At 38.7% G+C, this 14,475-nt stretch overlaps 1 protein-coding gene across 1 annotated transcript in view; it reads right to left on the minus strand.

The window, feature by feature from the left end:
• Positions 1-14,475, minus strand: part of ADGRE3 (adhesion G protein-coupled receptor E3) — a 47,641-nt gene that overhangs the window by 27,973 nt on the left and 5,193 nt on the right. The window contains exons 2-4 of the mRNA XM_023525641.1: positions 13,739-13,789; positions 11,895-12,017; positions 3,658-3,813 (exon numbers count right to left, since the gene is read on the minus strand). Coding sequence (XP_023381409.1) covers positions 3,658-3,813; positions 11,895-12,017; positions 13,739-13,789 — 330 coding nt within the window. The remainder of the gene's footprint in view (positions 1-3,657; positions 3,814-11,894; positions 12,018-13,738; positions 13,790-14,475) is intronic.

Below are 14,475 nucleotides of genomic sequence, written 5' to 3' on the forward strand. Positions count from 1 at the left end.
CACTTGTTGAATGCCATCTCACATGCATGATCTCATTTAATCCTTGCAACAATCCCACGAGTCAGGTTCTGTTGCTATATCTTTCAAGCAGATGAGTAAACAGAGGCACAGGGTGGTTAAGGAATTGTCTAAAGTCATGCGGGGGTAAATGGTAGAGTCCAGGTTCGAATCCATATTTGTCTAAGTGCAAAGCTTATACCACTCCACAAGTGCGGAAACACACACACAGGAATCAGGATGGGGCGCGAGCAATTTCAGTCATTCACAGACATCCGCTTGTGTCCCCTGAGCTACCTAAGAACCCTGCTGCAGAATAGCTGGGACTCTATAATCAGCTATTCCTGGAAGAGGCTCTGTAATCCAGCTCATCCTGGAAGAGGTATCCTACTTCTCATGGGGTCTTTGTACCAAGAGAGCCTCTTTCCACTGTCATCTTCTAGTTTGGTCTGAGAGATCCTGTTTTAATCGTTTTAGGGAGGCCTTAGACCCCCTGAGTAGTCCTGTTTCCTCTTTGGCATAATTGGCCCCCTTTGTTCCGAGACCCCTGGCTTTGTGGAAGAACCAGGAAGTCTTGGACTCCCCAGTTAACAGGAACTGCATAACTGACCTAGTGTGAATGTTATTGGTGCAAGGTTGCCCTGATAATTGTCATGCGAGGTTTCCTGATCTCAAACTGCAGGTTTGTGCTGCTCATGACTTTGAGCTTCTCAGAAAATCTGGGGGTGGGGTGGGTGGTGTGATGCAACGATCTTTGTTAATCTTCTTCTAAGCTCTCTGCTGTGGGGTCTCCAACCTCATGGCCTTAATGCTGGGTGAAGAGGAGCACAAAGGAACAATCTTTCTGGAGCTTTAATTCCATTGTTCTATCAATCTAAGGAGAAAGTCTCCATTCCAGAGACATGTACTCTTTTCTCCTCTCGGGATTATCTATGAGACTTTACAAGAGAAGTTCCCCATCATCAATTCCAGGACCTAATATTATGCACTATTAGAGGGATCCGAAAGTTAGGGGTCATGTCACACTCTGGAGAATGCCCACCCAGCAGCTATGCCTCTTTTCTTCCTGCTATCAGAACACTCATTTTGTTCAAGTATGTGAAGCTGGCACTGCCTTCAATCCCAGGGTTGAGCTCTGAGATCTTATTCTGTTATTCCAGGAACTACTTTCGGGGTAGGAATTTGACCCCTATCTAGCCAAAGAGACATAAGGGGAAGTCTGTTGAGGCTTCTGAAGACAGCTTTTTTTTTTTTTCCCCCCATGGTAAAAAGAGGGAGAGGCTCAGGAATACCAATTTTCTTCTCTTTGTTTTCATACAGAGGCATGGATGTATGAGAATGTGATGTCTGGAGTTGCAGCAGCCATTTTGGGACCAACAGCGGGGAAACCAGAGGGAAAGCCAATAACAGCCAAACCAGAGCTCTATTATTGAAATGCTACATTAACCAAATGAGAAACTATCTATCTCTGGGCTTTTTATTATATTGGGATTTATTGATGATCCCTATCGATAATCACTTTTAGTCAGGTACATTACTTAAAGCCAAAAGCATCGTAATAGACATCAGGTTAGTGGTGGTGAGAAGGATGAGAACACTTTAAAACTTGTTTCAGCCAGCTTCTCTCCTAACATTATCAATGATCTTTTCTCCACCCTCCAACTGGAGCCATCAACTATAATCCTTGCCTCAGCTATAGACCTAGTGACCGAAAATCTCAACAATGAAAAGAAAAATTGAGAATTTACATAAGGGAGGCTAAAAATGGAATAGAACAACTTTAAGAACATAGAAGGGCGAATTGAGATTCACAGGTAAGTGTCATTTTTTTGAAGAAAGCTTGGAAAGAAGGGAGTGATACCTTCACTATCTCATATCATAAGAACCCCCGGCCACATTTAAACAACACAGGTTGACATAGACTATCTCTACAGTGAGTCTCACCAGGCTCCCACTTTAATTTACATTTGTAAACAAAATACTTCAGATTTTTGGGAAACAGTGGTCTTCGGTCAACTACCAATTTGTCCTTGAAGCCTACTTTTTCTATGCTCTGTTCTGTTTCATAAAGAGCTCCAATTGCCAATATCTCTTGCCCTATGGCTTCTTAGTGGGTTCGGCCAATGGTAAATGCTGGTAGAATATTGGAGAGGAGAGAAAGGGAGGAGCCAGGGTATTTTTTCCTCCTTCTCTATGCTTCTTGTGGTATCTCCAGCATTGGTTATACTTCTTCTAAGTTTCCACCTCTCTTTAAATGGACCCAATTCTTGGGTCCTAGTAATACCACTTTCTCCCCTGGCCCTCTAGGTATAGGATGGCTTCAGACCTCTGCTATTGCTAATCTTGTGTTGCCTCCCTATTCCTCTTTTGACCTCTCAGCTCTTCCTTCACCAGCGCCAATTCTCTCTATAAACTTCCTTATGTTTTTAAGATCTAATGTGGTTTCTGTTTTCCAGGCTGGATTTTAACTGATAAAGAGGGATAACTTATTATTATTGTTTTTTTATTTTTTGCACCAGAAAAGAAGTGCTTTGTCCATTTTATGGCTTCCCTGAGGCCCATGTTGCAGTGTAGCAATTGGTTAAGAGTGCAGACTATCAATGCATGCTGACTCACATTAAAAGTCTGCTTATTAGCTAGCTGACTTTGGGCAAGTTAATTAACTTTTGGATGCCTCAGTTTCTTTACCTGTAATAACAATGCTTACCTCATATGATTATCGTAAATGAATAATGCTTGTAAAGCATTTAGTGTAGTACCTGGTACATAGCATAAATGAAATTAATATTTAGCTATTAGCTTTCTAGAATTTAGCTTTAAAGACTCTCTCAAAAACAAACAAACAAACAAACAAACAAACAAACAAATAAATAAAGACAGACAGACAGACAGACAGACTCTCTATTATCATTCCAACTATAGCCAATACCTCACGGAGAGTCTGCCAAGGCTCATATTTCTTGGGTATAGACTTTCCCCATCTATATAGTTTGTATGAGAGTGGTCATGCTTATAGAACATGGTACCTCCCCCTGGACTCAGATCCGAGGGTGGGCATATGACCCCAACAGGACCTATTTGTACATTTCCAAAGACTTTGCAATTAGGTTCAAGAGAGAGTCAGTTGATCTCTCCTTGGTGGTTGGATCAGTAACAATGGTAAGATTTGGAGCTGCTGGCCATATTTCCTGTACTATGGACTAGGAAGCAGAGAAAGTCCATTTGCAACAAAAGAGAATACAGGAGATGACAGAAGAACCAAAGAGTATCAGAGACTGGGGCAGCCCGATAGTGTTGAGTCCCCAGTTTCAGTTCAGAGCATAAGCTCAGCTATATTCTTGTCCTTGAGTTCCAAGACATACTCATGCATCCTTAAAATAAACTCATCTTTTCTGCTTAAGTTACCCGAGTGAGTTTCTTTTCTTTGCAATTCAAAGAATCCTGTCTCGTTGACCACCTGGTCACCTTCATATCCAAATTGCGCTTGCCTTCTTAACTCTGTTATTTTTCTGAACTTCTTTTTTTTTCCTTCTCTTTCCACTATCTATTTCCTGGAAGAAAATAGAACCACATTCTGTCCCCACCACAAAAAATATCTTTTCTGTGTTAGACTCAATGAAAAAATGAGGAAGGAAGATAAGGAGACAAGAATTTTCTTACTCCGACAAGTGTTCTCGTGGGAATTCTGGAACTGTGTATCCCCAGAGAGGAGTTTATAGCCAAGGTCACAGCGACAGTAGAAACCTCCTTCAACGTTCTGACATTCAGCATTTGATCCACAATATATACTAAAGGGTGGTTTACATTCATCAATATCTGAAACATAAAGGAGAAATTTGGTTATTCATTAGACCAAGACTTATTGAGCATCTAATATGTGCCACAGGCTATACCCTTTCCACTGGGGTCTGTCCTGGCTTTCAAAGACAATCGGTTAAGGGAATGGCTGTCTTTGTTCTTTCCTTTCTCTGTGACTTTGGTTGGGTTCTCCAAGAAGGAGACATTGAGACAAGGATTCCAGTGCAAGGGATCTCAGAAAACACTGGAAGGCAAGTGCTGAAATGAGACAGGGATGGCAGGAAATAAGGGGGATATTATCAAGCAAGTTTCCACTTTGAGCAACTGGGGCTCAATTCCTCTGGGAACCTCTGGGAGGCAGTGTAGAGCAAACACTTCAGAGTGACTGCATGCAAGCGGTGAGGGAGCTGGGGTATTTATCCACCAAACTTCATAATTTATTTGTGGAGGAATGTTCCCAGGGAGTGGTAACTCCACAATACTTCCACCTGTCCTGAGCACGGGCTGAGTGGTGTCCAGTAGCCAGAAAAAGTCTCAGACTTGGCATGCAAAGGAATGGCAAATGCTGGAGGCATCTAAGTGGGGCATTGACCATGTCTGTTATGGACTAAATGTTTGTATCTGCCCCCTCAACTCATATGTTGTAGCTCTAACCCCAGAGTTGCTGTATTTGCAGATGGGGCCTCTAAGGGGGTAACTGAGATTAAATGTAGTCAGAAGAATGGGGGTCCTGATCTGATTGGATTAGTCTCCTTATAAGAAGAGACATGAGAGCTCTCCCCTTCCCCTGCTACCGTGTGCATGTGGCAAGGAAATTCCATGCGAAGATATAGCAGAAGGCAGACATCTACAAGCCAGGAAGAGAGGCCTCGCTAGAAATTAAATCTGCCAGAACCTTCATCATGGACTTCCCAGCCTCCAGAACTGTGAGAAAATAAATGTCTGTTGTTTAAGCCACTCAGCCTGTTATATTTTTTTATTGCAGCTCTAGCTGACTAACACATCTGTTAAACTAATTGAGTTAGGATGACTTTCTTAAAGTCAGGACCCTTCAGTCCTGAGGGTCACCTGTAGCCCCTTTAAAATGGTGTCAAGTGGGTAGCGAAAATGTGTGAGTTCTCTGTCTGGTACAGAAAACATGAAATCTAGGGTTTTCAGAGTGCGATATAGTCATTCTTTACTCGGGAGCCCAGACATTGCAATCTTGTTCCTATTTATGGTATAAACCCTGACCTGTTTTTTCCCTTTTGTAATACAAGTACCTGACTTAAACTTTGACTGCCGGGGCATCCACCTCAAAGCCAGCTATCTCAAAAAACATATTGCCAGCCACAGGACTAGATGAAATGCCAGGCCACCTCCCCCAACTGAGATTCCTTTGTTTTAGAGATCTTGGTTGATTTTGATAATTGATAATTTGGGCTAATTGTTTTTTTCTCTTCCTGTGCTTTAAATTCCCACTCTTATGTTTTAAATTCACCAGTAACGAGTGAGCCCTTGAAACCCATGCGCACTCTCTCCCTCTACCCACTACACTGCTGTGTGGTCCCAGGTGAGCTGTGTAATTTCCAGGCCTTGTAAATAATAAACCTGTATCTTTTCAAAATTTCCTAATGGTTATTGCTGAAGGGCTTCTTGCAATCGTAATATAAACCACAAGAGTTGGTCCATTTCTAATGTTGACTCAGAAAGGAGCCCAGGTGAGTGCCCCGAGGCATTTCTAGCCTATAGCATTGCTATCAACAGACTGAGACCAGCATAAAACACCATTTTTTAGACCAGTGCGGATGAAAAGGGGGCCATATACTAAACCTGACAAACTCAGGGGAGCCTGCATGGCAGGCCTTACAAACTCAGAGACCGAAATTAACCACATTGGATGGTCTGAATATAAAAATTCCTAACTAAAAGTGGGTCATGGCAGGTAGTCACATCCTGGGCCTGTAGTCTCTTTGACAAAGGTCAATCTTTACCTTAATCGAGCCTTTTTTTTTTTTTTTTAATCTAAGGTAACATACCCTTGGAATGTCAGAGTAATCTCTTTTTTTCCAGACCTCTCAGGGGCACCAGGGCAGAGACTGCAGAGTCTCTCATTGTTATCATGTTCCCTGAACACCATCTCTCTGTGCTGTAGATGTTACTTATTAATTATCCTGTACCTACCAATGTAAAAGGAGTATGTGTCTCTCCGTTTTACTTTTTATCCAATCCCAGAGATTTCCCTGCTTTGCTTTCTCCCTTTACACTCTCTTTACTCCTCCTCCTTTGCTTCTAATGTATAAAATAAGCTGCAAAACTGCCATTCTTGGGACCATTTTCTTAATCCATTGAGAATTTGCTTCTCGGCAATTGTCATCAGTTTGGCTCAAATAAACTCATTAAAACTCTCTACAGGTTTGGATGTGTCTTACATTGACACCAGACATGGCAATCTTGTTCCTGTTTCTCAGGTACAATCTTTCACAGATTCCCTTTCAGCTTGATTGGTCATGTGACACATCCCTAGTCAATAAAATGTAAGAATGGTCTCTGGAGCTTCTGGGAAGAAACCATACAAAGTGTAAAACAAGTTACAAATCACTACAAAGGAAAGAGACTCAGATTGATATTGGAATTCCTGTCTGCTACCCTGTAAGCTTGAAGCCAGTTTCTGTAATTACTGGGATATGCATTGAGAGATTACTGGGATAAGAGGACCAAACTAAAAACTTCTCCACCAAGGCAAGATATAATTTACTTGTTAGAGTGAAAGAAATGTGAGATTATGCAATAATTGAAAGATAGTACCCATGTACTCAATTGGAAGAAAACACGCAAGAAAGTACTCCAAGCAAACAAGTCAACAAGTATGAAATTAACAAGTACAGAAACCTCAATTTAGGAGAAGATGAAAGGAAGAGGAAGCAAGGGTGAGCAATGAACCTTGAGATAAAAGTAATATTCATGGGGGCAGTGGGTGGAGAGAGAAGGAAATGAGAAGAATATTTTAAAGACCTCATCTCTTTACTGGGAGAGGGAAAGTAAGGGTGAAATGAAACATCTTGATAGGGAAAACAATGCATCCTGGTGGGGGAAATCATTGGTGAGTTTTTCAAATAATAGCAGAGAAACATGTGTTTGATTATGAAATTAAGAAAGAGAAGATAATCATTAATAGGATGGAAAAGTATAGAACTTTTAATAAATAAAGGAAAAAATAAAGTTAACGGTAACTTGATTAAGCAAAAGCAAGTAAGAAAAAGGTAAATGAGAAAATAATAATAATATAAAATTAAGACAAAATGCAGTAAGATGGAGGGAAAAATTGTATCAGCCATTACACTAAATGTAAATAGAAATCCACTGTTAAAACAGAGATAAACAAATTGAGTGTGGCAGTTTTAAAACATGGCCTCCAAATTATTTGACACTCTTTCCGTTGAGATATGAGCTCACTGTCTTATCCCTTTGTGTCAGAGTAGGCTTGTAATTGCTTCGATCATCAGACTATTGCAGAAGTGCCACAATGGTACTTTGAAACAAGGTATAAAAAAAAAAAAGCTCTGACTGGGTCTCTTGAGTCATCCCAGTCCAGACACTAGACATGTGAGTGAAGGTGTCTCTGGATAATTCCAGCTTTCAGTCATTTGAGTCACAACCAGCCATTTGAACATTTTGGCTGAGGATATCATAGATATCATGGGGCAGAGAAGAGTGATCTCTGCTGTGCTTTTTCTGAATCTCTGGCCCACAGTATCCATGAGTCTAATAAAATGGTTGCTTTGTGCCAATAAGTTTGGAGTTTATCACATAGCAATAGAAAACTGGAACGTTAGGCTAAAAAATAATATCCATCTATATGCTGTTTTCAGAAGACTGATAATGTTAAAAATAAAGGGTATACAAAGAGATACTAGGAGAATTAAAATGGAAATAAAACAGAATGTTTAACATTAATATCAGACTCAGTGGAATTTAAGGTTAAAAGCTCTAAATGAGGTAAAGGAGGACACTATATATTTATACTTAACAGAAAATTATATCTCAGTCATTAATATGCATCCATCAAACAACATAGCAGATAAATTCAGAAAGCAAAAAGAAGTAGAAATGCAAGAAGTGACAATAAATAAAGTACAATTATACTGGATATTTAATTCACTTCTTTCAGAACTAATAGATAAAAAATAAATAAGGATTGAAACTAAATATCACAATCAATAAGCACACACAAACAGAGGAAAGATCTAGTGGCTAAAAATTAAGTAAGGATAGGAAGAAGCTGATGAATAAATAAAATCAATAAATACGCCCATGCATCTATAGTTAGGAAGGCAGACAGATAGATACATACACACAGACAGAGTGGTAGAAAGACAGAAACAGACTGAAAGTGATAGATGCAGAGAGAGACTCTTACATCCTTTGAACAGAAAATATACATTTTTCATAAAATCAATCATATTCTTCAGTAAAAAATTTCTAATAAAAATGTAAAAAGTAGAACATTTCAGTCATTAGTTTAAAATCCCTAATAAATTTTTAAAAATTAAAATGCTTTTAAATTAATTTTTAATCATTTTTAATTAAAAATGATTCGTGATCTGATAGAACTAGGAATATGTAGTACAAAAATGAACAAATACATAATACAAAAATTTCTTACAACTGTTCCTTAGATATGACATCAAAAGCACAAGCAACAAAGAGCAAATAGATACATTAGACTTCATCAAAATTAAAAAAAAAACTTTTGTGCTTCAAAGGATAATGTCAAGAAGGTGAAAACAACCCGCAGATGGAAGAAAATATTTGCAAAACAGATATCTAATAAATGGCTAGTATCCAGAATACATAAAGAACTACGACTCAACAATAAAAATAAAAATAACCCAATTAAAAATAGATAAATAATTTGATAGATATTTCTTCAAAGAAAATATAGAAATGGTTAATAGGCACATGAAAACATTCTTAAAATCATTAGTCACTAGAAAATGGAAAGCAAAACTAGTGTGATACCACTCCATACCCACTAGACTGGCTATAAGAAAAAAGACCATAAGAAGTGTTGAGAAAGACGTGGAAAAATTGGAACCCTCATAATTTGCTGGTGAGAATGCAAAATGGCGCAACTACTGTGGAAAACAGTTTGGAAATTCTCAAAAAGTTAAACACAGAGTTAATCATATGACTCACCAATTCCACACCAAAGATTTGAAAACAGGTGTTCAAACAAAAACTTGTACGCGATGTTCTCAGCAGCATTATTCATAAAACCCCACAAATGGAAACAACCCAAACGTCTATCAATTGATGAATAAACAAAACATGGTCTAGCCATAAAATGGAATATTATTCAACCATAAAAAGGAATGAAGTACTGATACATGTTATAGGGTAAATTTAGAAAACATTACGCTAAGTGAAAGAAGCCAGACACAAAAGGCCACATATTATGTGATTCTGTTTATATGAAATATCCAGAACAGGCAAATTCATGGAGACAAAAAGCAGATCAGCGGTTTCCAAGGGTTGGGAGAGGGGTATATAGGGAGTGACTACTAATAGGTTTGGGTTTCTTTTTGTGGTGATAGGAAGGAATGTTCTGGAATTAGATAGTGGTAATGATCCACAACTTTGGGATATACTAAAACCCACTAAACTGTACACTTTAAAAGAGTGAATTTTATGACATTTGAATTATATCTCAATAAAAAGATGATGATGGCTTTACAAGATTGGTCTCCAACTCTGTCTCCAATCAATGTCCCTATCACTTACCAGGCTATGTATACATTGACTTTATTTCCTTGTTATTAAACCAGTTAGACAGTTTAACTGGTTTAATACAAACCCAAGGATGTTTGTATTTGTGATTGCCTTTGCCAAGTATGCTCAAGTATCACCTCCATTCTCTACAGAGTGATCTTTTAAATTGCACATAGTGAGGTAATACATTGATAATAACCTGTCATAAAAACAATCATTAAACTAGAAGTTTCAGCATTGGCATCAGCTGCAATAGACACCCCATTCCCGAGTGAGGAACTGGCCAAGATGCAACATTTGCAAAGGAGAAGGTGTCTGGAATCTGGTCATATGGTTCTTATATCCTTCACTCATGTCGAGGATTTAAAGGGATCAGGAGCTGGCAGGTAAGAGAGGGAGAATTTATTTGGAGAGAGCTGATGCTGTGCAGTGAGTCCCTTCACTCCCAACGAAGAGGAGAAGTGTGTGTGGATTCTTTTCTCTTTATGTCAATTTGAGAGAGAAGGATTTTAAGGAGTTCACTCGGCTAATAATGCATTGCCTGAATTTTGTAGGAACCCAGTTGATTGGTACCTATTTCCTTCTAAAAGATCTAAAGGGTGAGCCACTGGCTTGTATTGGGCAAAGAAGAGATATCTACTGTACATCCCAAGTTTCTTGGACACAGCTGAGTATTTCCCAAGAACTAGAGGTGGGTCAGGTGTGAGAGATTTCTGATGCGGGGTTGTTTAGGTTCTGTCCAAGAGGACCACCTGGAGTTGCAAATGGACTTCAGCAGGAAGAAGGTGGAGGAATCACAGGAGGGAGGTGTAGGAAAGAATTTGCTGTTATCGAAGGAATTTCAGGGGAGAATTTGGGGGAAATAATTTCTTCAAAGGACCCATAAAGGCTGTCATGAGAGAAAGTATTGTATCTCAGGAACACAGAGGCTACATGGCAACAATAGCATTGGCCAGGTAGAAACTTTCCTGCTCCCTTTTCCTTTTTCTCTTGGATTCTAACAGTAGCAAGATTGGGCACGGAAGTGTAGAAATGTTAGGTGGGGAAGAGGAGAGATGGTAATTATTCCTTCCACAACTGACTGTAGGCTTCCAGTCCCTCTAGGAGGGAGCTTGAACAACCCAACATGCATATATTTAAAAATTTTATAGCATGTTTATTCATAATAACCAAAAACTGAAAAAGAGGAAGGTCCTCAAGAAGTAAATAGATAAACAAGTCGTGCTGCTTTTATACACTGAAATAATATTCAGTAAAGGAAATGAATGGACTGTCGATATTCTTGGATAAATCTTACAGACATTATGTTGAGTGAAAGAAGTAAGATATAAAACTGTTCAGACTCTATGATTCCATTTGCATGAAGGCCTAAAGCAATCAAACCTAATTTATAGGTATGGAAATTAAATCAGTGGTTGCTCGGTCCAAGAGGTGAATTTGAGCATGATTACAAAGAGGTGACAGATGATCTCTACGTCGATTGGGGAGGTGGTTATTCAACATATACATTTATCAAAACTTATTTATTAAACAGTACACTTAAATTTTTTTCCATTTTACTGGATATACATTATAGCTCAAAATAGTTAAAAATAATCTAGAGAATGGTCACTTGTATTTTTTCTTCAGTTAATAAGTGATAAAATTAATTTAGTGGATCTCAACCAGAATTTTTTAAATGAAATAGAGATGAGACTAGACTAGAGAATATCAGCATGCACTGCACATAATGTCTATTATTTTATGTAACTTTTGTTTCAGGGGTGTGTGTGTGTGTGTGTGTGTGTGTGTGTGTGTGTGTGTGTGTGTGTTTTGTAAGTTACGCAGTATTTTGTTTCTTAGATTCCACATATAAGTGAACAACCCAATATTAACTCAAGTCTGGTGTGTTTATTCTTCCACAGGGTTGGATCTTTTAATTATTGAATTGAGATTACATTTTGCATCATAGGGGACCATAGGAATTTATATTAGAGAAATTTTTGCCCAAACATTTATTCTCTGTTTGCCATGACTTTAGCACATGTTTTTTTCTACTTAAAAAATATATTTATGTGATGCTTTATGACTATGAAGTACTACCACATTCATTACCTTATTCAATTTCCCTACCACCCTCATGAAGTCATCATCATTATCATGCCCATGTCATAGAGAAAAATATTGAAACCTAGCGAGGTTCTGGAAGAGCCCCTTCTTTTCTGACTTCCTGAAAGCATTTTTTTTTCTTGGCGAAGGTTGAGTGGTAGAGTTTTCAGCATTGCACATGACTGTTACCCACCCACTACTCTTTTATGCTGCTTTCCTTCCACTTCCACTTTTGGGGGATTTGAAAATTACCCCTTTACCTTGACATATCTCCAAGGGGAACGTGAAGAATTTCTGCCCAGACTGAGAAGTATATCCATGGTTGCAGGTACAGTGAGTATTATTGACGCAGAAAGAATTTTGGGGGCACCGAGCACAGGCACCTGTGAGGAAAAGAGAGGCAGGTCAGATGTCACCAAGGTCAGAAGCTCTGCTGTTATCATTTTGCTTTGCCTCTAAACAGGACTTCTCAGAAGCTGAAGAAGGCTGCACCTTTTTCCTTTTCTGAGATCTCAGTATATATAAAAAAATTAGAGATACCATTTATGTACCTTATAAATAAGTTTAGTACCAAAAAGTTTAATACCCATCTGACAACATACACAATTATTATAATATTATTGACTATATTCTCTATGCTGTACTTTACATCCCTGTGACTATTTTTATATCTGGCAATTTGTACATCTCAATCCCTTTCACCTTTTTTACCCATCCCTCCAACCCTCTCCCATCTGATGACCATCAGTTTGTTCTCTGTATCTATGAGTTTGTGTCTGTTTTGTGTGTTCATTTATTTTGTTTCTTAGATTCCACATATAAGTGAATTCATACAGTATTTGGCTTTTTCTGTCTGACTTATTTTACTTAGCATAATACTCTCTAGGTCCATCTATGTTGTTGTGTTGCAAGATTTCATAAATGTCTAACCACTGTTGTACACCTGAAACTAATATACTATTGTATGTCAACTCTAACTGAAAAAAAAAATTTTTTTAAATCTAAAAAAAATTGGAGATACCAAACCCAAGTTCTAGAAAAAAGTGAGATTCCTGCACACAATGAAGGATTAGGGTTAGCATTAAACAGATTAATTTTAACACAAAAATTTCACTGCGATGTAATTGTGCTATTCTTAAGATCATTGCAGAATTTATAAAGGAGAAATAAGTTGATTAAGACTTGAGACCCTGGGTTCAATTCTGGTTTCACCACTTAATAGCTGTGTGTCTTTGCATAAGTGTCTTAAACTCTCTGTGCAGCAATTTCCTCACCTGTAAAATGGGTTGTGAAGAATAAGTGAATTAATACACGTAAAGTGCTTTGGGCAGTGTCTGGCACATAATAAATGTTAGCTATGATTATAAAAATTTATATTTGAAGGGCACCACAGGAAGTATATTCTGTTAATGGTGTATGTTTTATCTCCATAACCCTATGTATAACTTTATTTAGACAGAGATACACTAAATATCTTAATTTAAGCCTGCTTGGGAATGAATGGAAAGAATGGGGGTGAGGAAATATCTAGAGCTTTGGGTCTAGTGGAGAGACATGGGAACGGTGCAGTGCTGGGGAGTGAGTGCTGGGAACAAGACGGGAGAGCACTGTGCTGAGCCTGGCTACTCAGAATGAATCTTCTGGCTAGAAATGCACAATCTCAGCCCCCACCCTAGACCTGCTGAATCAGAATTTAGTGAAATTTCCAAGAGAGGTAAGCTAACCTGAAATGATTATGTTCATATTTTGTTGACTTATGATCAGAATGAAATGGTTACCAGAGTGCTGTCTCTCCCCACTTGAATGTTTACTTCATGAGACTTTGTGTGTTTTATTCACTGTTTTATCTCCATAGTGGGCAAATTGTGGTTACTAAAAGCAAACAAATAGCCAAACAACAGTAAAATAAAAAGATAAAAGATATCCAAATTTGATGAAATGATCAATTAAAAAAACAACATAGGAGCAAATCTGAACAAGTTCTGTTTCCAAAACGAGCCCCTTTTCTCTACCCTGTTGGAGGATTTGGGTGGTTCCAGGTTCATCCTTGGTCCCCATCCTCCCTGGTCTCTGGCTATAGAAGAGCCAGGCTTTGAGCACTCACCTTCGGCCTTCTGAAACACAACTCCTGACAAACTCAGCAGAATGCAGAGCTCTGGAATAAAGAAGCAGAAAGGAGAGACATGAAATTGTTGAGGAAAGATTCCGGGAAATTCTCCAAGGGCTACACTTATTGGTTCTTTACCACTGCATAGCAAACTATCATAAAATGTAGTGGCTTAAAATAACAATGTTCTTATTATCTCTCATTTTACTATGATTTCTGTGGCTCAGAAATCTGGGAAGGTATTAGCTGGGTGGTTTCTTACATTGTTGCAGTTAGATAGCGGCTGGGGCTAGAGAGGCTGGGAACTGGCTGGGCATTACTGTCCCTTCGTGGGATCTCAGGGCCTGGGGTAGTTTGGGCTTTCTTCAAGCATGGACACCTCGGTCAGGCTGCATAGGAATTAAGAGTTTATCCCTGCTCACCAACTAGTCTACTGTTGTCTCTGCCCATCACCCCACTTGGCAGAGATCCTTACATTACTCAGATGGAACATCACTTGTAAAATTCTTAATCTTTTAGCAGGAAATGAAATGGGACATCTCTTGCAGAGCTAATCTTTTTAGTAAACCTAGTTAAGTTTTCTTCCCTCCTTTCTTTGGAAAAAGGCGCTCTCCCTCAAATCTTGATAATTGCCCTGGTAACTCAGATCCTCTAGCTATTGATAAGGGTCATCAGCCCATTGTTAAGCAGAAATGGTGTTAAGCCAGGCAGGGCCCTTAGAGTGGGGGGGAGGG

This window comes from Pteropus vampyrus, unplaced genomic scaffold (genome assembly GCF_000151845.1).
Source record: "Pteropus vampyrus isolate Shadow unplaced genomic scaffold, Pvam_2.0 Scaffold583, whole genome shotgun sequence".
Lineage (NCBI taxonomy): Eukaryota > Metazoa > Chordata > Mammalia > Chiroptera > Pteropodidae > Pteropus > Pteropus vampyrus.